Below are 27,302 nucleotides of genomic sequence, written 5' to 3' on the forward strand. Positions count from 1 at the left end.
TCCGCCATATAGTTTGATTAACATGGTTTTGATACATATAAATTTTCTGCACCAAACTTTTACCATAGGTTAGATACATATAAATCCGCTCCATGGTTTGCTACATCATGAACTTTGATATATTTCATTGCCGCTAGGTTTTCAACCATAGTTTATAACCATATATGCCCACCATGATAAGGCAACTTTAAAGAAATGTAATTTGTATTTAAGAATTTTTTTTTTATATATTATGCGGCTACTTTAATCTATGATAAATGTATTTTAAAGTGGAAATTTATTATATTAACATTTAAAGTTAATATATTCAGACCTTAAAAGAGAGATAATATTAAAATTAGAGTTCTTTCATTCATGATGTTTTCTATAATGGGGCATAAATTCTTTTTAGTAAAATTATCTAGGACATTATTTCAATTATTTACTTTACTATTAAAGCATTTGTGTGAAGATATTTTAGTGATTATAATTCTAAAGCATAAGACAATTGTTAACATCAAAGGTATAGTTGTAATATAGAGGTGTTATTTGTCACTTTATTAGTTTTAAAGGTATTTGTATATACTATATCATTATGTTCAATATACCTTTAGAATAATTGATTTGAATGAAGAATTATTCTTGTTCAATTCATTAGTTTTTATATAGTTTTCTAATAATATGTTATAACATAATTATGCATATCCTAGATTTTAAATATATATATATTCTAATTTGACACCTCGAATATTGTGATTCCTGTCTTCTTTCAATGTTAATATTCGTTCACTACTTCCTCTAAGGTCTTGTAGAATATTCAAAACCTGGATTCCAATTGTTACAAGGTTTGCCAAACAACATCCTTGGACTTCCACAACTAACAGCTATACCTATGTTTAGCGTTAAACGTGTAGGAATGAAAGCATATACCATAGATATAAGATCAGTTTCAAAACTGTGTTATGGGTTGTTAAAGCTGATACTAAAGGATTTAAATTGGAAAGGATATCTTGAAAGGAGTGTCAATGTATACCTTATTACTGTCTATATGGCTCTGTAAGTGAAATCAAACTCTTGTTTCTTGATTTTCTCAAAAAAAAAAAATATAGCTTAATTAAAAGGCATTGGTAGTGTATTTAGTTGGAGTGCAGAGTTAATGTTGCTTAGACCAGGTTGTGCAAATTTCAATCTGCAAAGTTCTGTTGGATGATTTGCAATAGCAACACCATTACTACTACACACATTATTGATCGGAGTATATCTTGCAGAATGGTGCTATCCCTGTCACATGAGAAATATCGTTTGTGACTAATAGGATTTTGTATCATTTTTCAGCTGCTTTTGATATTTTGCTGATCTAACTTGAAGGAAAGTAATGTGATTGTATTATTATAAACGGCCGCAGAGACAGTTGAGTGAATTTACAAATCCTTCACAATAAACGCTGAATGAAACACGAAATATAAGTCGAAATGTTCAATAATGCAGAGCACTTTCTAGTGGCGCTATGGTATTGGAGCTATTATAAAATGGAATGGTTGATTCTAGAAGGCTAGGATTATGTAGTTATATACCCCGTTAATAAAATTACTATTGAACCTGAAAATTTGCTAATGTCATGTAAGTAATTACAACGACAATTCAAAAAATCTGTTGTCAGCATTTACTTTAGATACTTAGAAATTGACAAATGATATGGATATCAAAAGCTTCATTGGGAAACCATCCACAGCTATAAAGAATGCTGAAACGTATCATTCACTTGAGATATTAGCAAGGGAACAGCTGGATGGAAGGAATTGCTGATTGAGATTCCTCATCACTCAAGAGTTTAGGCAATGTACTACCATATCTAAGATTGTGTTCCAACAACATTAGGATACTGAAAAGGTTACTTAAGGTTTGAAAAATAGGGTTAAGGTACTATAGAAATGATACATCAAACAAGTTGTTCAGGACGAGCCTAGCACTGAAATCAGGAAAAGACAAAAATGGTTGATTTGGACTCTTCTAATGTGAAAGTTAATAGAACTATGTAGAATTTAAAATTTGCATGAGGGGAGGTGTTTCTTATTATATTATATTTCATGGAGAGGAAGGAAAGAACAAAGGATGATATTGTGCCTCTAAACTCTTTGATCAAGCATTCAAGGAATCTTAAATTTCATGAACAGGAAATGGCCGAGCTGGTGTGCAAGACACAGTTATCTACATGGGCAGCACATAAATTAAAGCAAGAGTGGTACTCTGAGTTGGATAATTCTAGTGATTTTGATTCAATGCGTGGTAGTTGGAGAGATGAAGATAGTGCTCCTGACATTTCTGGGGAGAGCAGGTTATTGTCTCCTGTTAACACTCATAGAATTGAGATTTTACAAAATAGTATTTTGGGGAAAGAATTTCAGAATGTACATTCTGATGCTGGAGAATCTCTCAGCCCTTCTGTAGAAACAGTTAGAGAAGACATTAATGATTCCTCAGTGTTTGAAGGCAACACTTTGGCAAATGAAGAAACACACTTGGATTTGCAGAACCGATATGTTGAAGCTTTTTACCATGAATCTCAGGACATAGAGAGAGGTTTCCTTAAAAGAACACTTCCAATTAAACTAAGTGGCGAATTAATTCATGAATATGTAGAATTTAACATTATGGAGAGAATAATTGAATTCACAGGTAAAAATTGAATTCAGATTCTTCAAAAGATTCCCATATCTTGAATAAAGGATAAAGATTGGGACTTAATGGATAATTTGTTTGAAATATAAAATGATGTCGACATAGCAATGCAATTGGTTCCAATTAGTAGGTTATGTGCCTTATCTTCTGTTATGGTAAAGTCTGAGAGCATTGACTTGATGAAAATGATGGGCAAACAGAAGTATACGGACAGGGGAGGCAAAGATGCTTCTATAGCAAAGTGAGGCATAAATCCAAAACAACCATGGAAATACATGTTGAATGTTATATTAGTAATAATAGAATGAAAGTACAATGGAAAGGTACGAAGGATCTAGCGAATTGGACTCTTTAGAGATCATGGCAGGGTCCAAATACCACAATAATACCTATGGACTAGTGAATTTGTAGAACAAATATTAAAGCTAGTACAAGTAGTCATAAGTGATATTGTGGAAAAATAAGAAGCAAGAAAAGGTCATAAAGCTACATATTTTCTGTTGTAAACAAAAGCATTGGAACTCGATACAAGACATGGGCTTCAGGACAAAGAAAGGAAATTTATGAGTAATGCTTATCACTTTGGCATGACATTTTGCACTAACTTTTCAAGGAATGATTGTTGGGACAACATTCAGACCTAATTTAGCAATTCTTATAATTGATGAATACAACCTGAGCACAGGTTCCATGAGCATAAATACAACCTATAGGGCCAAGGTATTGAAAGAGTACTACCATTTAAACATAAAGCAATGTATGGTGTATTATTGTTAGAGGAAATGTTGAGTACAAGATATGTTCCCCAAATGTTGTTGCATACCATGCTTTGATCTAGGTATTTCAAACAATATATATATAAAAGAGCACAACAAACAACATTATTGTTAAAAGGAATGAATTGAGGTCTATCTTTGCTAATGACTATCCATATGATGCATTTTGTTACCAAGTAAGATAATAACCCAGTTAGTTGTTACTAGAACAAAAACATACAGATCAATGAATGTTTGGGACATAACGATATGTGCTGGTAAGATCAAATATCAAGTGTCAGTTAGCAATCCAAAGTCATAAGTTTCATGCACAATCAATACACGAAAGAATGACTTCAAATTATTATGCTTAACATTGCTGGTACATGGATACCTATATAAATCATGACTTATGTTATGAATGTGATATTAATAATTTTATTTTTATTTTTATTTTACATATCAACATGAATGATGAGATGGAAATAAAATAATGAATACACTTGACTACTTGATGTGAAAATGAATTTACAAATATATTGGTTAGACATAGCCAAGTATGTTATATGAACTCAAAGATTAATATCATAGATGAGAGTTTATTAAAATGCATAGAAAATCGTTATCTGAATACAATTGATTTTGAATATATCGATGCATATGTTATAATTTGTGGGCAAGTGTTTACATTGCAGATAGTATTATTACCAAACCGACTACGTGATGACAAAACTCCAAGAACAAATGAGGCTTAATGAGATTCCATGATAGGGTATTGACCCTAATACTACTAGGAGGGGTGGAGGTGTTGCCCACCGTTTATCCTCCAAAACCTGGAGTCATGGGAGGACTGTGTGAGTCACGCTCCCCTAGACGTGTGATGATGACTGTCGGATGCCTACTGAGAGTTTATGAATGGTTAGGTTAGTATAACTGACGCCATGGCATACTCCAGTAGAGGACGGATAGGATGGGAGCGGAAGAGATTAGGAAGGATAGGATGATTTTGTAATAGCTTGGGAACCTGGTTGGGGCAAGGCATGACCATTAAAGTTATAAACCTAGAAGTAATTAAAACACCAATTTTATAGTGTCCTCTCATTAAATAAGAATTTAACCTCGATACGCAACCCTAACAAGAATATACTAATCGCTAAAATAAGTATTGATATACGATAAAAACTCTAACTTCGGGACGAAGTTTTCTGAAGGAGGGGTGTATGTAATGACCCATCTTTAATATAGAGAACACAAGAATATTAGCATGCATACGATGCATGCATATGATAGCTACATATGCATGTATTGCATGTACTGCACTATTATATATATTCTAAATTAACTATAAATGTTGAATATCACGACACTGCTTCAGATAGAAGTTACACCCTCACCCATCACCAAGCATATTGCTTAAATGCATCATAATTAAGGAGAAAATACCCTAAATAATTTCAATAATATAAATTTAAAAGTGTAAAGTAAATATGGTTATAAAGAAATAAATGTAAAAATTAAGTTAATTATAAACAGTGTTGATCTTGGCGATATTCGGAAATATCGCGATATTTTCGGCGAGCCGAAATATTGCCAACCAAATATCGCGATATTTTCGAGTTTTGAAAATCGCGCGAGATTTACGATATTTCGGCGATAAATTGGAAAATATCGCTCGACGACCTAAAATATCGCCGGCGACCCTGAAAACATTCCGCGCGGGCTATATAATTCGATTTTTGGTTTTTTTGAAGTCATTTTGGTTTTTTCTGAGCGCTGGAAGTCCAATGTGGTTGCTGCCAAGGAGGGTTTGAAGCCAATACGCCATCAACAACGAAGATTTCTGAGCTGCAAGTGCCAAGAACTGTAAGACAAACTCGATTTTCATTCTTCCGGTTCCCTACAATCATTTGCTTGGTTTTTGATTTGATTTCAAACTGCAAGGGTTTGCATTGAACCACAAACATGAACCACTTCCACCGGACAGGAGCAATCAACAGACAAGTCACAAAAATACGCTGCCATTACCATATAATATATATGCACAGCGTGACAGCATAGAGGATTCCGATTTACAGATGGCAGCTGTGTAATAATTAATTAATAAATTATGTAATATGCTAGGCTGCAGAAAGTTGAAACAATCAAGCATCTAATCATAATGTGCGGCTACAAAATATTTTCAGTGTTCAAACTTCACAATTACCCATTCTGCAAAGTTCAAACAACATTCAATATACAGTTTCTCATGATCTTAAGTTTTAACTTGATGTCCTCATGTGACATGTCAGTTTTTGGAAAGAATGTAGCAGTAGAAGTATGAATGGGATAAATGAGCATATATTCCTCCTCTTCTACAACATTTATGCCCAAAAGATGTAGGGAATCATCACCTACAGCAGGTCTAGACTCTAAATTTTAAAGTTATAAACCATTTGCAAATTACAAGTACATATGTCATAAACCATCAGTAATGTGATGTCAAGTTTATGGATGGAATGAAAAACGCCTCTAAAACCTCTCAATAGGTATAAATTTATAACGCTGGCCCATGGGGATATTGAACCGTCAAATATTTGATTACCCTCGAAGAACAAAAATTTCAGGCCTATACACTTTAATAGAATGCCCACAATTATCTAAGTTCCTGACTTCTTCTATTTTCAACATACTTCAAGAATGTCCATTGTCTACCTGATGGATCTTAGAACTTTAGAAGCAACTGATAACGCTTACAAAAACTCAGATGAAGAGAAGGATGATGATATTCTCAAAGATCCGAACCTTTTCAACTGCTAAAAACATGTTGTCATGGATAAGTATCAAAGTTTGAAGAAGTACTGTTGGAATTTGGAAACCTCATCTTTTCTCTCCCATATCGATGCAATCATCAAAATCCTCCCTCCATCAGCTCAATGCCATTTTTCAACTTTCTTATGCACCCTCTTATTGCCATTTTTCATTCACATTGCAAAATGCAAATAATGTAGTAATTTTTTTGAATGAGGTTGTTATTACTTATTATTTTTTCATTTTGTGTTGGGGGGTTTAATGCCAATTTTTTGTTTTTTTTGTGCCCTAGGTTTGAATTAGTTCACTACAAATGTCAAATATGCCAAAAGCCTTGGACCCATTTTGGGAGTATGGGGAGGCTGTTGGTGGGGCAAATCAGGCATATATATCATGCAACTTGTGTGGGACCAAGATGTCAGGAGGGATTACACGATTGAAATACCATCTAGCTAAACTCTCTGCATATGATGCAGATGTGATGCCTTGTATGGTTTCTAGTGCAAAGGTTATACAAAAAGCTCGTGAAGCAATTGCTGAACAAGACAGAAAGAAAGTTGCTAGGGAGAGGCCAATGGTCTCAGATAGATAGCTGCTAGTTTTATTTGTTTTGCAACTTTTGCTACATATAAGTTTATAACTCATGATGATGAAATACTTTTAAAGTTTTATATATGTGATGTTTTGTTTGAGTCCTTGATTGGACAATTATCACTATCAGGGATCAGCAGGATATGTGACATTGTGATGTTATTTTGTTTGAGTCCTTGATTGGACAATTATCAATTTATCACTATCGGGGATCAACAGGATATGTGATGTTATTTTGTTTGAGTCCTTGATTGGACAATTATCAGGGATCAGCAGGATTTGGTATCGCCTTTGAAGTTTGATGTATCATTTCTATTTGACATCATATATATCAATGCCTTCTTCATATTTATGTGCCAATGTGTTTAGTTCATGTTGTTATTGCTTTATATGTTTAGAAATCTGAAAAAAATGAATATATTATACATTTTTTTATGCTTGCCGATATTTGCCGATATTTTGCCGATATTTTCGCCGATATTGCCGATAAGATATTTTCTGGACCCTCACCGATATTTTCCCGATACCGATATTATCAACAATGATTATAAATATGGTTATATATTTACATATCCCAAAATATTAATAAATTATATTAATAAATTATTAAAATGTGAAATTTAAATCAAAATAAAATAAATATTATAAACTAAGGGCATTTAAAGAAAACTAATAAAAATCCTAAAGGTAAACCTAATACACGTCAATATCCCTGTAGCTTTGGACAAATAGAGTTACACGTTACAAAGGAAGGTGTCACCATGTAGGGAGCGGTGACCGCCAAGAATTGATACATAAAGACGGAAGAGGAGCATGAAAAGAGGGGGGGGAATCAGTTTCGGGAAAATCAAAGGATTGTCTTCACCTTTGAAATATAGTGCAGGGAGGAGGAAATTCAGAGAATGGTGATAGAAAATAAATCTGTTTGAGGGATGAGCCAGGGGCTCGATTTTGAACTGAGAATTGGGAAATTTTGAGTTGTTCTTGGAGTTTTGGGCACGGGGGCCAGTGGACTTCCATTTCGAAGTTCTCTGGTTCTGGGAACCGCAGAGGTTGATCCCAGATAGGCAGGGAGGAATTAGTTGGTTTGGTAACAGAATCAGAAAACTGGAGCAACGTGGACCGACACCAGATGGGAGAATCAGGTACGCAATTGCATTTAATTTGATAGAATTTTACAAGAAATTTGTCTATCTAGTTGAATCTTAACATCAGTCCTTACAGTCGTTGTGGAGTTTTGAGAGATCAAGATCGGCATATTAGCGAAATATTTGGAGTGAAAATGCTGGCATAAAATTTATCAAGAGAATTCTCAGGAAAATACCACAAAATTCGCGAAAGGAACATTACAGTGGTATTAGAGCATCGATCTGGGCTCAGCCTGTGGGTTTTCATTTTTCAGTTGCAACTATTATGATTCAAGGGTTTTCAGGTTATTCGCAATAATTTTGTGAAGTATAAAACTCTTGCTTGATTATTTCGACAATTTGGGAGAAATTTTCTTGGCAATCCTACAAAAGTTCTAATATGAAGGATTAGAGAAGTTCTTTCGAATTTGTCTCTTGCTTAATGATGGTACCACAAATTGGCGATTACATTTTTTTTTGAGAATTTGTGTTGATCAAATTTTTAAGACTCCCGATTCCTAATTATTTATAAAGCCTAATGTTTTGAGTATAGAATTGATAGAAGTTGTCAATCAAAATTTTATCAAAGTCGGGCCGTGCAAATTCTTTTAAAGGGACCGACTCTATTATTTTATATGTAGCCAAATGTCATTGGCGGCTGAGACTATTGAAAGGGACATGAGCGATTTTTACCAAAGTTGAATTATTTAAAAGGGCCGAGAATCATTAAGACGCAGAGAGGGATTTCACTATCACGGGTTGTGAGAGATTATTTGAGGGGTCAAAATTATAAATTATTAAAGCCCAATTTTTTTTTTTAAACCACTGAGCTAGACTTTTATAGAGAGCCAAATATTAATTGGGCAAGTTATTTACTTGGCTGGGAAAATTATTTTCTTGGAGCTGTCAAGAAGGGACCGAGTTCATGCCTATAAATTGAAGGTTGTCAGCTAATTTTAGCGTTGGGAGGGCCAATTATTCATTGGCTGCGATTTGCTGGGCAAGTGCCAACGATCCCGTGTTGAAGATTATCTGAAAGTAAGAGCCCAAATTTCTCTCTAGAAGCCGAGAAATTATTCTGGTCGAGCCGCATTCCAAGCATTTATACAGAGAGCTCGAAACTTTGAACATAAGGAGGGGCCGAAATATTATTCATTTTAGTCCCAGGGCCGAATCTTCGGCGAGATTTTACGAATGAACCCATGCTGTTGTAGACTGTGCAGAATCAAACTTCTTGCCAGACTTCACCAATTGCGCAAATTAAATTGTGAGAAGGGACGAATTTGTGGAGGTGAGCCACTGACGGATTCTGTGGGTTAATGTCATCTCTCCAATATTCAGAATCATTTCGAATCCTTTTTTGAGCTAGCGACATAATATCCTCACTCATTTAAGGGAATAACACTTCGTGATGCCTGGACGTGTTCCACAACGATGGTTTGAATTGGTCCTATAGTAGTTGAATTTTATGTTTGAAGCTGTAACAACAAAAGAAGCAGACCGATATCTAATTTCTTGCAGAGTTGGACTATTGCTTTATTGCAGGGACGAAGAGATGACATTTCTCCTTATTCGTTGAAGTGTGGGCCATGTGTCACTGTAATTTCATCCATTGAAACCGAGATAGCTGTGGTGTATGGCTGGACCCCCGGTTGAGTAAAGCAAAGTCGCGGTTGGGTGCAATCTCTTGAGCGTGCATCAAATTTGGAATGTTTTATTCTTGAGCACACCAACAACAAATTATTCGTGGAGAAAGGAACAATTTGAAGCTCTCATTAAATCAAGGATCAACGCATTTTTATTGAAGAGACGAGTTAACAATTGCTGGAGAATAGATTGAGGCTGAGTCACTTATACGTCCTTGTAGAGTCATTGATTGTGGGTTTTCAGAGACTGTGGCCTATTTGCTGAAGTGTATGGGTTGCTTGCTGGGGGGCTGGTTATCTCTGTGCATATTCTAGAACAACGTGCCATTCACTGAGGTAAAATTGTGCCTTATTTGGTAGCTGGAGGTTTGTTGATATGTTTGCAAGCCTGAAGTGGGAGTTTCGTTACCATTGTTGAAGGGAAACAACTATAAACAGACCCTTGCAAATCAAATCAAAGAAACGAAATACTTTGGAAGTGAGTGATTCTTCATGATCACGAAAAGACTGGCTTGCATACTTATTTTGTGACTAATATTTATCTAGTAGTGGGTTGAGTTGTTGGTTTCTTCCTAGAGTTGGTGTTACTCATTGTTTGCTGAGCTTTGGAGTTGTGTATACCTTGAGGAGAGGCTGGACCTGCATGTTACTTCAGATAGAGGTTTGCCATCACTTTGCCAGAAAAGAGCTACTGTCATATTCTCTCAGACTTGACCAGGTTCCCTCATTACCTCTTACTCTGTACATCTTTGAAGGCGGGTATAATGACTGCAATATTCCAGTATGTAGTTAATACGCATTATTTCTACTTGGGTTAAATACTTTGTAAATTTTGCTAGTTGGAGTTCATTTCTACACACTGAGTATTATATATGTTATGTTGAGACAAAGAAGCCCCAACTTGTCTACAACATTATGTTCTCAACATAAATCTTCCATTGGAAGAAACATCCAAACTCAAGTGAAACTTGCAATATCACCTACAACATATTGCAAATAATTGTTTGAGAAAATTACACAGAGAACAAATCCACTCCTAAGAGCTGTGTTTATCTATTCATTGGTATCTTCATAATCATCATTTGGCTAGAGGAACATTTGCACAAAGTCTGGGTTATTAAAGCCATTGAATTGTATAACAGAGTGAGGATACAACTATGCCTTGATGTCATAGTAGAGTGCATACATCTTGTCTATTGTTGGTCTGGGATGTGTTAAATTTGTTCAAATGGAGTTTTTAAGACACTTCTTAAGTCAACCTAACAGAGCAGTAGTTGATTGCAATGATTCTATGAGGCAGAACAACAAACCTTTCTCGAGAGGAGCCTATGGTATTCTCCAACAAGAACTGCCAAAAGATTTGCAGAAGGGGCAAGAACTAGGACACAAGATTTTTGCACTTGGGACAGATTTGAAACATATGAGGGTCACAGTGAAAGCCCTTTCCAAACTGGATGAATTGGATGAAATCCTTTCCAAGATAGACTAGTTAGAGGGGAAGAAGTTGATGTGGGCATTGAAACCCACCATGCTAGCTTTAATACAACACAAGTCTTTTGAGGAACCTTGTAAAGGGATTAGACTTCCAGTTGCATCTTGTCTCATTTACATCATGAAATTGACCGGAGTTTTCAAGCTGATAGTAGAGACTTTTCAGGACTTGGACAACAGTGCGGGTTCTACCTTTGGGAAGAAGCTTGAGGTTCTAGAAATCATGGCCATGACTAGTATTTATGAAATCATGTTTGATCTTGAGTGTGATGACTTGATCTGACAAATGTTCCAATGCTTTTTTAACATTAGGAGACATCATCTTGACTCAGTCAAAACACACATGCAGTCCATCTTGTCATCATGTATGAGAGGTTGTGATGCCATTTGCCGGGAGTTGCAGTCTCGATTGCTATCCATTTGGAGGAGAGAACAGTTGGTCTCACATGTTGCTTATGAACTAGCCGAAAGGTTGGTTGAGAAGACCATTTGGTTGTTTAGAAGACAGTTGACCAGGGAGGAGTTTCTCAGGTTTGGTGGATCATGCAACAAAAATGAGCTGAGGAGGAAGGGTCTTTGCTTCATCTGCAAGGAACCTTGGCGACCTGACCGCTTATGCTTGAGTGACACTGAGGAGATGGCGAAGGTGGAGTAGGAGGAGATTCCTTCTCACTCTCAGGGTGAGGATTCTTCTTTGGACGAGTCCATGGGTTCATACAAGGATGCCTCTGAGGAGCGTGAGTCATGTAGAGTTGTTGATAGCAAACCTGATTTATATTCCGGTGTGTATGATGAGCAGTCAGTGGACCCTATGGGAGACATTTAAGATGATGAGTCACCAGTGATGATTCACAATGAGCAGCATATGGTGGAGCATGAGTCAGCTGAGGGGGATAATGTACACAGTATGCATGATGAGCCTTTTCCGGAGAGCTAGTTGGAGGTTCATATTGAGCCCATGATGGAGGAGGATGAGCAGACACCCTTGGGGCCAACCATTGGAGGGGAGTAGATAGATGTGCAAGTAGCCACCAGGGAGTTAGTGTTTGCAAATATTGGTCATTAGGAGGCATTGGGACCTAATAGGACAATTTTGCAGGTGATGAGTAGACCAGAGGAGTATGGAGCTTTCATACAGAGGAGTATGGAGCTTTCATACAAATGAGAGAGGATCTTCTAGAGATGGTGATTCACCCATCTTTGGGCCTACCCACTGATGAGGTGCCGATAGGTGCAATGGTAGCCAGTAGAGCTAAAGTGTTTCTAGGCAACAACCCTCTCGAGGAGTACATAGATAGGGTGTGCAACACAATTTGGCCACTTGTACCCATTGTAGGGAGAGAGGTAGGGTTCTCTCAGTGGATATTGTAGATTGACTAGGTAGAGAAGCATGAGTTGAGCGTGGACCAGCATCAGCATAGTAGACTTGTTCCTTACATCGGAGTCCATGCCTTAGATTGGCGGGAGATCATGAGTTGGTATCCTTTTGATTGAGTATCAACCTTAGTCTGGGGCACAATACAACAAGGGCACTTAGATGAGGGGGTTACTATATGTTTCAGTGGGTAGTGGGATGTGGATCGATAGTTCATCAATATTTCATTAGCACTAGCCCAACATCAATAAAGTGGGGTTGACCTCGGCCTATGCCAGAGGCGGGATTGGAGAGAGTTGATGAGTTGGTATTCGCTTTATGGAGCAACAACTATAGTCGGAGATAGAGCACAACTTAAGCTGTGGGACTTGGGCGATGATTGGCCATGGTGGCATTGGGATCCAGGAGGATTGGTTGATGACAGGTACAGTCAAAGATCAGTTTGGGATCTAGGCATTGAGGGGTCCATTCATGATGGGTTGACACAGAGGCAGAGCATCACCTAGTGGTTCGTATGGGGTCCAAACATTTGGTCTCAGTTGCATTGGGCCATCAGAATGGTCCACAGGTTTGGATTGCTCGAGGGCAAGCAATCTTGGGGTGGGAGGATTTGCAATGTTCCTTTTTGTTGTGTTCCTTATGACATGGTTAGGATGGACTTTTAGAGTTGGGGGCAAACAGGTGACAGGTGCAGGTTGGTGTGATCAGTGGGCCCGAGGGATTTTGGAGGGGTTTTGAGGAGTTTCTATGAGGTTTGATGGCATTCGCTTGGTATATTCCATCATCCACACAATTTGCCTTTCGTTCTGGTGCATTCCGGGGGGAATACTTGACAAAAAAACTGTAGTGTAATAGCTCGTTGGAACCAGAATGAGAAGATCTACATGATAGGATGGTTAGATGTGAGTTTCAGTGACTTGAGGAGACATGGTGGCCAATTTACCCTTTTCTCGCATTAAAAAGAATATTTTAATTAAAATAAAAGAGGGAAAAGTGCACCATGATTAAAATAATAATAAAATAGGGGGTTCTAGAGGGGTCCATCAGATCTTATAAAAGAGGAGGAGGAGGCCATTGGAGGACATCTTGGATTTGATATTTCTTCTAGTATGAGAGGTTGAGAACCCGGTTCTCTACTTCATTGGTAGCCGCAGGACGAAAACCCTCAGGTATGTTGTTGAGTGTTGGACAGAAACCCAACTCTCTTTGAGGAGACCTCATCCAGGAGTTTCATAGAGCTTCAGGGATATTGGAGTGAGGATCATTCAGGTCCTCAATTGGCGCTTCATCGTCTTTCAGTTGATTCAGTGGCAGCCATTGTGGAGTTTTGAGAGATCTGGATTGACATATCAGCATAATATTTGGAGTGAAAATGCCGACATAAAATTTATAAAGAGAATTCTCATGAAAATACCACAAAATTCCCAAAAAGAACATTACAAACGACCAAAGAAGAGTATCTTAAATCTATTGCAACTCTTTACACCAAATCCTCCCACATGCCCATGTCACTAGATGGTGCAGAGTTTGTATTGTTTCCACTATTATGTCGCGGTACACCTAGAATTCTAGCTAATAATAGAAAATTTGTTCATCAAATGTTGAATATTATTAATTTTCTAGGCTCCTCTCACACAACAAAAATGACTGATTCAGTATGCTTGTAATCTTCAGAGTATGTCTCCAATTCCGCTGATAGCAAAATTGTTGTTTTCGATTCTTCCAATGATGGATTTTCAAAATCAGAATCTGAAGTACGACATATGCAATGTGGTTGTTGCTGTGATGAATTTCCATTTGAAAGTATGGTACAATGCGTAGACGAGCATCCATGTTGTTTTTGATTCCTACAACGACAGGTAGAAGAAATCATATATGGAAATTATTACGAACCTGGTTCTGTGCCTTGCATGAATATTCATGGCTACAAAGAGACAATGTTGTTTTTTGAGATTTGGAGGGCTCTTCTGAATGATGTGATTGAAAGATATGAAGAGCACCAAGCCCAAGAAGCTATGATTCAAGCCAAATTGGAAAACTTGGTTTCTAACCTAACCATGTCAGAAGAAACGAAGTTTTGTTATGAGTGCAAAGAGACAATTTTGTTTGAATACTATTCCGATGGTTTGGTTTGTACAAAATGTGGATTACTGGTCAAAGAAAACAACTTGTATACGACACGAGACATTTGAATTTTTGATGACAACATGGACGCGCAACACATGGAAGAGACAGACCCATAAACTAATCGGTTAATCGTGCCTACCCTCATCAAATTCAACGACACCAACTCAAAATCCATCATTCCGAAGCGTTGCCAAAAAATGCAGTTGAAGTCGATGAAAAATGACAAATTAAAATCAACTCGTACCTAAATTGTGGATTTTGCTTCCAATCTAAAGATCTCCGACCATGTAATAGAATATGCCTAAAGAATTTGTGACGAATTAATATATTCTCAAAATAATGCTCATAATGTTAGTACAACTCTGAGAATGAGAGGAACAAATGCTCACAATGTCTGGACAACTCTGAGAATGAGAGGGACGAAGCATGAAAAATTTCATGCAACTTTGAAAATGTTCATATCGACCTTCAAGCAATGGTTGTAGCCAGTGTTGGTATTTGTAAATCTACACAAGTGCGGACCTAGGCCCAAGTATTATGCCAAAATTCAAGAATAGATGCCACAATTGAGCATGATTGAGAAAGGGACACGACAATATAATTCATTTCTAAAATAAATTTAATTATATTAAGCGAATTAAAAAATAAAAATAAAAATGAAAAGGAATAATTAATTATTAAATATTAATTGATTATAAGGTGACTATTAAAAATAATAAAGTTACTTTATGAAAATTATAAAATTATTTTATTAATCAATTTTTAAAGTTACCTTATTAATTAATAATTAAAATAATAATACTAAATATAAGTAAATAAATAAATAAAAGAAGTAAATACATAAATACAAGAAGTAGTGGGTTTGCAAGGTGTTGGAAAATGGAAAGTAGTAGTTATTAATCTTATTTTCCTTAACCTTGATATTTTCTTGTGAATCTTATTTATCTTATTTGTGTTCTTTAGTTAGATCTTTTCAACAAACAATATCAAGAACAATAATAAAAACAATAAAGGACATAGATATTAGGCTCATAGCCAGGGCAAAACCCCTCCAAGGGGAAAACCTGAAAACTCCTGTTCTTAGAATCTGCTTCAAATGAGATATAAAGACCCAAATCCTAGACCAAGTCCTTCTCCTAGTACCAAGTCGGCCCTTCCTCAAGTCCTTCCTTTGATTTGCACCAACCAGCTCAATACTGTAACTTTGACCTGCCAATTTCAATACTGCAACTCGTCCTGAAACTCGATTCTACAACTTCAGTCTTACAACTTCTTTGAGAACCCTAATCCAACCTCCTTCTGAGACCTACCTAGAGCAAGACTGCTCTTCCAAGGTCAACGAGGTCAATATAGGGTTTTCTCCTTCAACGACACGATTTTGAACTTCATCGTCTTGCAATTCGGGCTTGCAACTTCGACCTCCTTCTGTAGCACCAGAAACCCTACAACTTCGCACGTGTGAGAGAGATAGAGCCCAAAACGAAGATATTTCGTTCTTCTTTCTTCTCTTAGATCTTCACTCTCCTTTCTCCAGCTTCCTAGCTACAAATTGAACTCTTTCTTGATAGATCGAACTTGTGAAGTGAGTGTGTGCCAAATGAGGTCGAACTGTTCCTTTATATAGCATTTTCAAGGGGTCAAATTCCCTCCTTTAGGCTGACTTGATGTTCCCAAGGCCGACTTGTACTTTGGAGCTTCAAGGATTTTCTAGATTAAAAAAAATTCATTTTACAAATATATTTTTCCCCGAAAGGGTCATATAAACATGATGTTGACTCCTTTGACTCAAGACAATAAATCCTAAGACTTAACAAACCCTAGAAGCACGAAGAACATGCTTTTACGTAGAAGACCATCAATAATGAGCATGAAACCGATGCTTTAATAATAATAACTTTTCTTTTCTTTTCTTGTTTTTTACATAGGATACATATTGAAATGAGTACAACAATTATGAGGACAGAAACTAGTTACATTTCTTAACACAAGGAAGAACACTAACGACGAGGTGCTGAAGTTACTCTATAAAAATTGATAAGCGATGCACATGACGAAAGAATCTTGTTCATTATGCTTTGACGACAAAGCATTCCTTAAGAGGGCAACAATGTAACAAATAAAAAAATATATTAATAATAACTAATGTAACAAATTGTAATGTTCCTAACTAGGAAATTAAGTGATAAACAAAGCAAGCAAACAAACCAACAATTAGAAATGAGAAATAATCATCATACACCCATGAAAATGCTGGAAATAGAGAACTTTTGAGCCATTTGATTAAATCATCATGGGCAAATATAACAGTGAATGGAATGGTGCACTTGGGCTTATCTCCAAGGACAAGCGTGACAAAACCCAGGTGAGCAAATGATGATCTGAGGGCTGCCCAATTGCTGCTCCAGAAACTGATCTACGCTGCCTAGAAACTGTGCTGTCTGCTGGAAAGGAAATGCTGGAATCATTGCTTCCCGTGCTCGGAAAAATTACGAAACTTCAACTCCCTGATTCTTAGCAAAAAGCCACCAAAACCCAGGAAGGGTTTGGCATAGTTCAGACCCCTGAAATTTGACCCCCAAGGAGCCCGTCCTCCTGCTTAAGCTGACAAACTCAGCTTGTCTGAATGATGCTGGGAAAGCTCTACAAAACTGCCCCAAATCACCGGGATGTGATCCCTTATGAATTTCCTTCCTTCCTGGATGTGATCTTGGTGCTGTGGCTCTCTCCCTCAATGCCCACATGATGCTCAGTCTGGCCCTCTGCGTAGTCCTCCAAGGATGGGTTTCGAACTACCCAATTGCTACATCCACCAGCTCCAAAACTCCTCCACACGGCTGACCTCCTGATATCCTTGAACTCTCCAAGTTTCTCCGGCAAGTGTTGGTCCAATAAAGCTCTGATCACACTGCGTGTTCCCTTCTCTGCTGACCCCAAAATACGCATTGCTGGTTTGTGGCTGAGTGCGTTGGCTATGAATCTTCCTTGGTGCTCCTCAAGGTGCTTTGAAAATGCCTTCCTAGGGTGGCACTCATAGTTCACCGAAGGTAAGGTTGAATCTCCCGCTTGAGAGATTCGTGGCTAAGCAGCCATTTGACTCGGCTAAGTAGCTCGAGCAAACAGTGAAGTGATTTCTATGTGCAAGTATGAATGAATGCCCAAGTGAGGAGCTCTTCCTCCTTATGACTTTGTGGGCCTCCATTTTCCTCATGTGGGCCCTTTCAACAGCCATACGATTTCCCTACAAGGCAATTCGAATTTTCCAATGCATTTTCCCACGTGGGTGGCCCCCACCTTCCACTAGCAAATTAATACAGCCTTCATTTCTCCTAAGTCCCTAAGTCAAAATTGCTTGGGTCTTTTTCTTAACAAAATATGTACAAAATTGGGGAGAGACAAAAACCTGTTACAAATTCATTTGGGAAGGGACATGACACAAATATATTAAATAATAATTAAGTTATTGAAGAGACCTGTCCCAAAGGACATGACTATTTGTGAAGGGGCACCATGCCTAGTATATAAGCAAGGCCCTTATTGTAACATTCAATCATCCTATTAATTTCTATCATCTTATCAATATATATATTCTTACAATACATTGTGTATTTTACATTTAATTACAAATAGATACAGTGTTTGTTTGTTACGGTGGTATTAGAGCATAACGGCTAGTTTTCCTCCTCCATTAAAATAATAATATTTCACTTGTCATCCATAATTAATTTGGAGACTAAATCTACTCAAGAGAAAAATAATATTTAATTACATTGAGTTTGCCCACATAATGGGTCAAATTGTTTCATCACCACCGAGGTAGTCCAATGTTGCTCGAGAAAAAATTTCTGGAAGTCAAAACCATGAAGAATAGTGTTGATTTATCTTGGGAAACAGAGTGATTATCCTTGGGCATTCACTCCATTAGTTGAAGACTAATTACATGATTTTTAACGATGAGGGATACGACACCAAAGCCAAGGCCATGTACAGAGTTGATATACTCATAACCACGTGGAAAGACATAGGTGCACTCGGCGTGGTCAGGATTGGCGATCACCCCTTCACTGCAAGGCTCCCACAAAACCATGAGTCCACATATAAGCTTACCTCAGACCCTCCAATCCTATTAGGGACGAAAGAAACCTGCTGCAAACTCAAAGGGACAAGGCATGGTCCAACCAAAAGAAGACTAACTCAATGTGACACAGGATCTAGGATATGTACAGGGCCTCACATGGTTGTTACATAGCTTTTGACTTGACCTTGGGCTTACAATGGTGCGTAAGAATGCTGCAATGAATCTATAGGTACCCTTGCTGAAAGACGGTAACAGATCCCATTTCCCAATCTGGAAATAAAGTCTGTAATCCTCCTTTGACCAGCCCAAAAACTCACAAAAGTAATATTTTATTTCTGTTTTGCAATCTGAAAAACAACAGCAGTAAGTTTTTCATTGTAGATTGTTCATAAAGTCTAATAACCCTCATTTACCCATCTTAAATTAGACTTAAAATTTCTGTATGCAAATCTATGATTTCCAGCACCATATTTAATCTTAGAGTTGCTAATTAGCCTAAGTTGTCATTGCTGTTTCGTACTCTTTTAGTAGGCTAAATGTTATAATTGTAAATCTGGGAATTTACTTGCTACAACCAAATCCCAAAACCAAGATTTGCCCAAAGTCCTTTGACCACTCTTTTCACTCATACCTTGTTGGACTTAGATTGCCTCAGGGATTCCCCCCTTGAGCTAGAGGAGGGTTAGCCTAAAGAGAGAGATAAGGCTACCAAGGTGACTGCAGGTAGCTTATTTAAGTCACCCTTTGGGTCCACATGTATGGTTGAGACTTTTATATCAAGTGTGAATATAGGAAGTAACTCTACAAAAACATGATTTTGGAGTGAGGGAAAGACTCTCAGGAGCACTCCCTTGTTGCAGTGTCCCAATGATGTTCAGTGGAAAGCAGAAAGAGAATCCCAAGGTATGTGAATATTACACTGCATTATGGACTTGAAGATGTGTGGTAGTAACTTTAAATTGGTTTGGTACACATTTGTATTGGGAAAGTTGCATTGATGAAAGGAAATCCACAATTTGCTCATTTAACGCGGGATTGTGAATAATTTCACGAGTTAGCAAGAAGAAACTGACTGTTGCCTTGTCTTCCATAACATTTGGAGCACAAAGTAGCAGTCGTTGCAACAGGTGAAGTGATTGGTAAAAGAGGGTTCCTGGTGTCATGAACCATCAGCAAGCACAAGCCACACCCTTCTTCTGCGACAAACAAAGTGTGATTCAGCTCATAAAGAAACCAGTGTTTCCCATGAAAGACCAAGCACATTGAGGTCATTGTAGAAATGAAGACCAACTTGCAAACATGCTAAAATAATTGAAGCATAAGGGAATGATTTTTCCATTTTCGAGTTCCAAAGGTAACATCTGTCATGCCTAAAAGGAAACATACTGTTTCTGGTAGGCAGGTAGCGAAAGTCTAGAGTATTTGGGTGAGGTTTTGTATGAGTATGACATTAATAATGGTTATTATGTTTAATTTATGTTGGCTTTCAATATAAAGGCTCCCAAGTAATATCTATGACATTGTGTCCAGTATCTAACATCAGAACATTTCTTCAAAAACATTTAGTGCCGTGTATCTTGTTGCATCCTAGGACTGCTGTCTTCCTTCTTGTTCCCGGGAGTTGAACTAATCTATTGATGCAATGTGTTGTTTGTTTTGCAGTATTTAAAATGCGAGGCAGATGAAAAGCCTACACAACTTGTGCATTTCTTGTCTGAACACAAGTCAAACAAAATTATTGTGTAAGCTTCTACATAACTAGTTTCTCACTCGTGCAACTAAAATCTAAACTTTCATTCCTTCTGAAGATAAAAATATCATTTGTTGTAGAGTGAATGATTGTGATAAAAATGACACGATGATTATGGATCTTTATTTTTGTAGATACTACATGACATGTGCCTCTGTTGATTATTGGGGAGTTGTACTACCACAACTTGAAGCTCTTAAAGGATGTCCTCTGATTGCTCTTCATGGGAGGATGAAGCAGGCATGTTGCTTGAATTCTTTAATACTGATTTCCTCTGGCATGTGGTTGTGGTGATGTTATTCTAAGTTTTATGTTTATCAGAATATGTATGATTTGGTCTAAAAGGCTAGAAAATCTGTGATCCAGCTGAATTCATCGTTGGCATCGATTGAATCTAAACAGTAAACCATTACTTTGTGGTTGCCAACCCTTTAGTTGCATAATAAATTATAAAGCACACTAAAATTTTTCAAATACTCATGAATTACATTGTTATACATTTTTTTGGCATGTTCTTTGTTCTTTCTAGAGTCGTTTTAGTAGAATATTTGAGAACTGTCTTGGAGGAGGCTAAACTCTACATGAGAAGAACGGAAAATATAAGCTCCTTAGTTCTTTTGATATATGAATTGATACAAAGTGATTTATCACATATTATCTATTTGGAAGTTTTGAAAAACATGTATGAAATAAACAGAGATCTGAGAATTCTGCTCTCAATTTGATCAGTTACATTTGCTTTCCAATAGTCAAACCTATCCTCTTTTTCCAAAGACAACATCTGGAACTCAAATAAATTTGAAAGATGTATGAACTTGCTTGCAACAAAGTTCAAAACAAATATCAGAAATTCTCAGAAATTTCATAGAATTCGTTAGTAATTTTAATTGCAACAGCTATATAAAACTGCAACTTAGAGGGTATGTTCACATCTAAGTGGCAATGCTGAATTCTGTTAGTTACATATTTGAAAGTTTACCAATGAAAACTCAAAATCCACAAATACTTTGTTGCGAACACTCTTGCGTTTATTTTTTTGATGCATTCTGTATTCTACTTTTACCGTTTTCCTCCTTGCTTCTGTAGGCTGCCTACGTGGCATATAGATTATCTTTCCAGGGAATAAATTGCCTAAGACTTGGTGTTTTTTGAGAAAGGTAAAGTTACTGAAGACATTATTGTTTTTAGTGGTTCAAGATTGAGATGATCAAATTCTTTTCAATGACAGCTTCTGCCAAGAGGAATAAGGTTTATGCAACGAAGACTAAACAAAGGTGTCTTACTGTCGTCTATATCGGAACTTACCATGTAATTTGAAAAATGAGTGGTGGATAGGGAGTGACCGGTTATCCTGCAGGTGGTTCCCTTTTCCAAAGAAAGTACCACTCTTGTCAAAAGGAAAAGGAACATGGATGGATTTCTTATGATACAGAATTTGCTGTGACTCATCATAGAAATGAACCCAGATGTGCTTTGAGCAGAAAAATAGTATATTCCCATAGCATGTAAGGTTGGACATATCATGGTTATGTTGCAGACAGCCAGTTTGTTTAAATCAGATAATACTCGTTGAAAGAGAAAAGGGGCATGGATGGAGCTGGATTTATAATGATACAGAATTACTGGACATTGTCAATGATACTTTGAAGTTTGAAGTTTGGACCTGTTGATCCTTGACTTGGTGATTTTGAGAAAGAATAGATTCTTTATTTACTGAAGAGTACTCGATAGTCTATAGAAGCAAAAGAGGATTTGGGGCACTTGTATTATGTGATTTCTTCATCTTCGATTGCTTTTGGCTTGGTGACTAATTTCCTTGCTTTTATATCTTTTAGTTGAGGTGCTCATTTGAATGACATTGGGACTTATAATAGATAAATATTATTGCGGGCCTTTTTTATTGACCTTATTGGTCCCCTTGGTCGATGATGTCTCGATAACATCCTGATTTTATCTTAAAATCACGATTTTTTGGCCTAGCCGATGTTTGCTGATTTTTAAAGATATTTTTATGGTATCTTAATTTTCCTGATGTTTGCTGATTTTTTACCGATATTTTCCCGATTTTTACGATTTTTTGGTTTTTCGGACCCTTGCCGATTTTATCCCGATGGCGATGTTCGCAACATTGCTAAATACACCTCTTGGGAGTTACGTAAGAGTATAAGGGCAAGAGGATATTTGTAGAGGTTCTAGGGAGCTTACCTTCTAGCTTGTATGATTTTGAGATTTTCAATGATTTTCATTTGTTGGAATAATACCTATGGCAATGGAGACTCACCTTAGAGCCGGAGTGTGAAGCAATGCTCTTCAAGTCGCTATGCCTGGCTTATGATGTGATCCACCTTGCAAGTGTTCAAGATCCCCTTAGGGGAGCCCACCTCTTGGAGCGTCCCCAACCTTCACTCTCTTTGCCCGACAAAATATAAAATCTTTGTAGCAACACAACTTCATCTTGGAATGGTTTGAGACCTTGAGATTAGCTCTACGTGCAACACAACAAACAAGTGGAAATCCTAATTGTTCACCACCACATTGCTTGATAGCTCTTCAATGGTAGATAATATTAGTTTTAAGATAATCTTTACTAATCATGCAAAATAGAAAATTAGTTATAATGCCAAATATCAATAAAAATAGCAAGAGAAAAACACCAACAAAAGCCACTCCATAATGTAGAACAAAATTTCCAATAAGATGAGGTCCTTTTATTAGATAACACTTGTCTCTTGAGCAATAACAACCACTTTACAATGAGAGAGAGCTAGCCTTACATAGAAAATATTGTAATGGCTAGTTAACGGCTAGCAAACAACTAGTTGGACTCTCTCATTATTTTAATGCTAGTCTTCCACATTTTGGGACTTAGCATTTTTTAATTCATAGAAATATTACAATAAAATTCATTTAATCCCTCAAAAGGGTCGACTTAGGAAAATTTTCCAAGGAAATTTTTAATTAATGGCTATGCCTTTGAAAGTGGCCCATTGTGGTCTCTAGTCAAAATAGTAGACTTTCCTTCAAATGGCTAGTTTGTGCCGACTTTTTGACTTTTTCATCAAATAATAATGCAATTTGGCCCATTTTTTCTAGCCTAGGCATTGCCTCCTTTGCTAAGCATTCTACACTATTTTTCTCATCACGCTGCAAAATATCACCTCAAAATTTTTAATGTTGAAAAAATGTTCAGTTTTGTGCCACGTCATCTTGGTCAAACCCTTAAAATATGGTCAAAATTGAGGATCTTTGAAACCACACGATAATTTTTTTTTTGAAACGTGGGTTTTGTTCCTCTCATTGTTCCAAAACAGTGGAACACCCTAAGAGATATGCCTAGAAAACCAATTCGCACCCTTGTTGACCAAATTTGACCAGCCATAACTCTTCAACTGCTACTTGTATATGAAAACTGCTACATGGCATGTCTTTGTCTCCCCGAGCTCTTCCATCTAAGACTAATTTGACTTTTTGACCACTGGGACGCCTTTGCATTGGGAATCATGAATTGCCTCTTGGTGCAGTATTCGTCAGTTCCACATGGTTTATCACCTATAGACTTGATAAACCCTAACCATGTGGAATTGATGAATACTGCACCAAAGTCAAGGTCACCTATAGACTTGATAAACCCTGAGCATGTGGAACTGACATAGGTGCACCTTGACGTGGGCTAGACTAGCCCATACACCGGTGATCACATCATCACCCCTACAAAGCCAAGGCTCCCATAGAACCACGAGTCCTCATGAAAAGCCTCCCAAAGTCCATTTGAGTTAGGGACGAGATTGCCAAGATGAAACTCTCAAGTGATGAGGCATGGTCTGACCAATCACAATGAATACAAACTCAAAAGACAAGACAACAGGTTTGGGATCCCTAATGCATGGCCTCACATGGTTTTCTACATGGCTTTAACTTGTGACTTTGGGCTTACAATAGTGGTGGATTCTTCACTGTAATTTCTTTTATGTACCCTTACTGCAGAGGGGTAACATGACTCTAACTTCTAAGGCCAGATGAAATTCTTGCCCAGTAAATGTTAGATGTAATATAAAGGCCATATTGTTAGTTGTTATGTAATGATGTCATGAATTATGTGTTAGGTATTGGCGATTTACATAACATACTCAAGTTGTGTCTCCCATCTCATGAATTTGATTGTCTATTATGACATTATGCCATTAGATAACATCACCTAAGTACATTTCTCTCTCTTATTCATCTTTGTATTACCTACCTGTGTATATCTGTGTATCTTTGACATGGTACTAGAGATTGGTTGAGTGGTTCTACGGAGACACATTGAAGGAATTAGAGGAATTGGGAAAGACAAAGGAGTTAAGGGACTGTAATTCACAAATAAGAGAAGTTGACACTGGGAATAAAAGTAAGGTTGTTTGGCCATCCATATATATATATATATATATATATATATATACATATGTTGATTTGGGGTAGCATCGGATGTGCTCTAGCCGCAGAAATTGGTGGAGAGGCTAAGGCACATGAGATCTCCAATACCCAGAAATGGTTTGGGTAGATTCTAAACAGTTTGGGAGATACTAAAATAATTAATATTTTTAATGGAGTCCCTAAGTCTAAACTTAGGGAAAATAAAATATTAATGTGAATTAATATAAAACTGTGTTAGAAGGGTCCAAAAGGCATGGATCAAGAGTTAATCTTAGCCATTGATTAGGGATTTAATCTCGGCCGTTGAATTGTCAACGAGAAAAGTATAAGAGGAGGCTTGAGGGTCACTTGGAAAACACACCAAGAGATCAAGATTTCGACTTTTTGGGGTTGGGTTTGCTGAGAAAGTTGAGAGAGTGATTAGAGTTGCAGCTGAGGGGCAGTGAATACAAAAGCAGAGAGGAAGAGATATCACCAGGAGGATCAGCGCAGTAGCTGGAGAGAGTGACGCAGAAGCAGCCAAGGGTTCATGCAGAGCCAACTAGGAGCTGCACAGTGCCTCAGAGGGCCAGCGTGGGTGACGCAGAGGGCCAGAGGACCGACGCAGTGCCTCCAGAGGCTGACGCAGGCCAAACCAGAGTGACGCTGGGCTAACACTGGGCCAGAGAGAGGTTGACGCTAGGGTTTCGTGGGGCAGATTAGAGCTGTGGAGCTGCCGGAGTGTTTATTTGGGGTTTCAGCCGGAATATCTGCTTCCGAGTAGAGAGGTACTACTGCTGAGATTTTTCTTTGTTGGGTGAGCTGGATTTGGCACCCAGATTGTATTCTGACACTGCTTAATAAATCAAACCCTCAGATAGCTGCATCGGTTTTCCTGCATTGGGTTTTTCCGGGGACATTGGTCCAAAAACAATGTTGTCTCTTGTGTGCTTGTTTTGTTTCCTTCAGTTGATGATCTGTAATGTGTTGAGCATGTACTTATATTTATTTCTAGTATTTACATGGTAAATAACTTGTTAATTAACAGAACAAGTAGGTAATAAATCAAAAAGTACATGAAGGGTTTCTAACGGGTTAGACTTGGGAATTCTAACATGGTACCAGAGGGTGGTTTCACATCACAGGAGAACTGAGGACATCAGCCGAGCAGAGCAGCAACAACAGAAAACAGCCGTCCCGAGTGACAGAAGCTGTTCCTAGCAGAGTAATAGCAAGGAAGGGGTGATGCAGTGCCTGCGTCATCAAGATTGAGCCAAGAAGAGGCAGCGCAGAGGCTGAGGGAGGCAAAGATAGGCTCATGCAGTGGCTAGGAGGGCTAACACAGTTGGCTGAGGAGGCTGATTTTCCGGTGCCAGGATTGCACAGAGCCTAGGAGCTCTAACCGTCAGTTTGTTGAGGTTTAGGAGGCTGTGGGTAAGTTGTAGAGTGGAGCTGGTGGGGTAATGTAGTTAGAATAGTACCTAACAGGGCAAGGCCAAGGAGGAGGGAGTTGCTACCGAGGATTTCTAGTCGAGAAATCCGGATCAGTAGTGCAGCTGCACTAACAATCGGAGTGGGGGCATCTTGACATAGGTAGAAGGGTTTGCAGCAGGGAAATTGAGGCTCAGAGGGAGTCACACCGAGAACTTCCAGGAGGGAAGTAGAGGAGCACTGAGATGGCAGTGAATGGGGTAAGAGACCAGGACAGACTGGATGGAGCCTCAAACTTCGTAGTCTGGAAGACTAGAATCCTATCTGTTCTAGACAGAAATCGTGTCAAGCACTTTGCCTTGAGGATGATAGCTATCCCAGTTGACCCAGCTGATAACGACAAGTACAAGGAGGCAATGGCGAGGCCAAGAGCATCATTCTTGACGGGGTCAAGGACCATGTAGTACCACATATTGCCGAAAAGGACACGACAAATGAGATGTGGGAGGCCCTAAAGAAATTGTACCAACATACTTCTGTGTAGAGAAGGATGTTACTAGAAAATCAGCTGCGATCATACTAGATGCAGAAGGGAGAACAGATCGACCCCTTCCTTGGCCGATTGAAGGGGATCCAGGATCAACTGACTTCCATAGGGGCCACACCAGATCAAGAATTGATGGTGAGAACAACCCTGAACGCAATCTCAGAAGACTGGGAGGTGTTTGTCCAAAGCATACTGGGCAGGGCGACCCTTCTAGATTGGAAGGAAATGTGGGCTGCTCTTCGCCAAGAAGAGATCAGAAGGCTGAGCAAGGTAGGACGCAGTGGCAAGGGGATCAGAATCAAGAAGGAGGAGGAGGTGGATGCTTGCCTAGCATCTGAGGGAAAGCAAGAGAAACAAAAGAAGAAGGACCTCTCCAAGGTCAAATGCTTCCACTGTGGGGAGCTGGGTCATTATGCGACCCAGTGTCCAAGGAAGAAGAGCAAGGTAGAGGCCTCCGAGACCAAGGCTGCGCCAGCAAGAGTAGAGAAGGAAGTGGAGATAGGTAGTGACTGTACCATGAGTATACACACATCACTTGAGTGGAAGTGGG

The 27,302-nt window shown here is 38.1% G+C and overlaps 1 protein-coding gene across 2 annotated transcripts in view; it reads left to right on the forward strand.

The window, feature by feature from the left end:
* Nucleotides 1-27,302, forward strand: part of LOC149229296 (DEAD-box ATP-dependent RNA helicase 18-like) — a 227,135-nt gene that overhangs the window by 144,289 nt on the left and 55,544 nt on the right. The window contains exons 4-5 of one of the 2 annotated variants that reach the window (XM_089378556.1): nt 20,295-20,374; nt 20,517-20,622. The exons of the other annotated variant lie outside the window; for it this stretch is intronic. Coding sequence (XP_089234682.1) covers nt 20,295-20,374; nt 20,517-20,622 — 186 coding nt within the window. The remainder of the gene's footprint in view (nt 1-20,294; nt 20,375-20,516; nt 20,623-27,302) is intronic. 2 annotated transcript variants of the gene reach the window in all.

Source organism: Pinus tabuliformis, chromosome J (genome assembly GCF_031772625.1).
Source record: "Pinus tabuliformis cultivar Carrire ecotype Pingquan chromosome J, CPIR1, whole genome shotgun sequence".
Lineage (NCBI taxonomy): Eukaryota > Viridiplantae > Streptophyta > Pinopsida > Pinales > Pinaceae > Pinus > Pinus tabuliformis.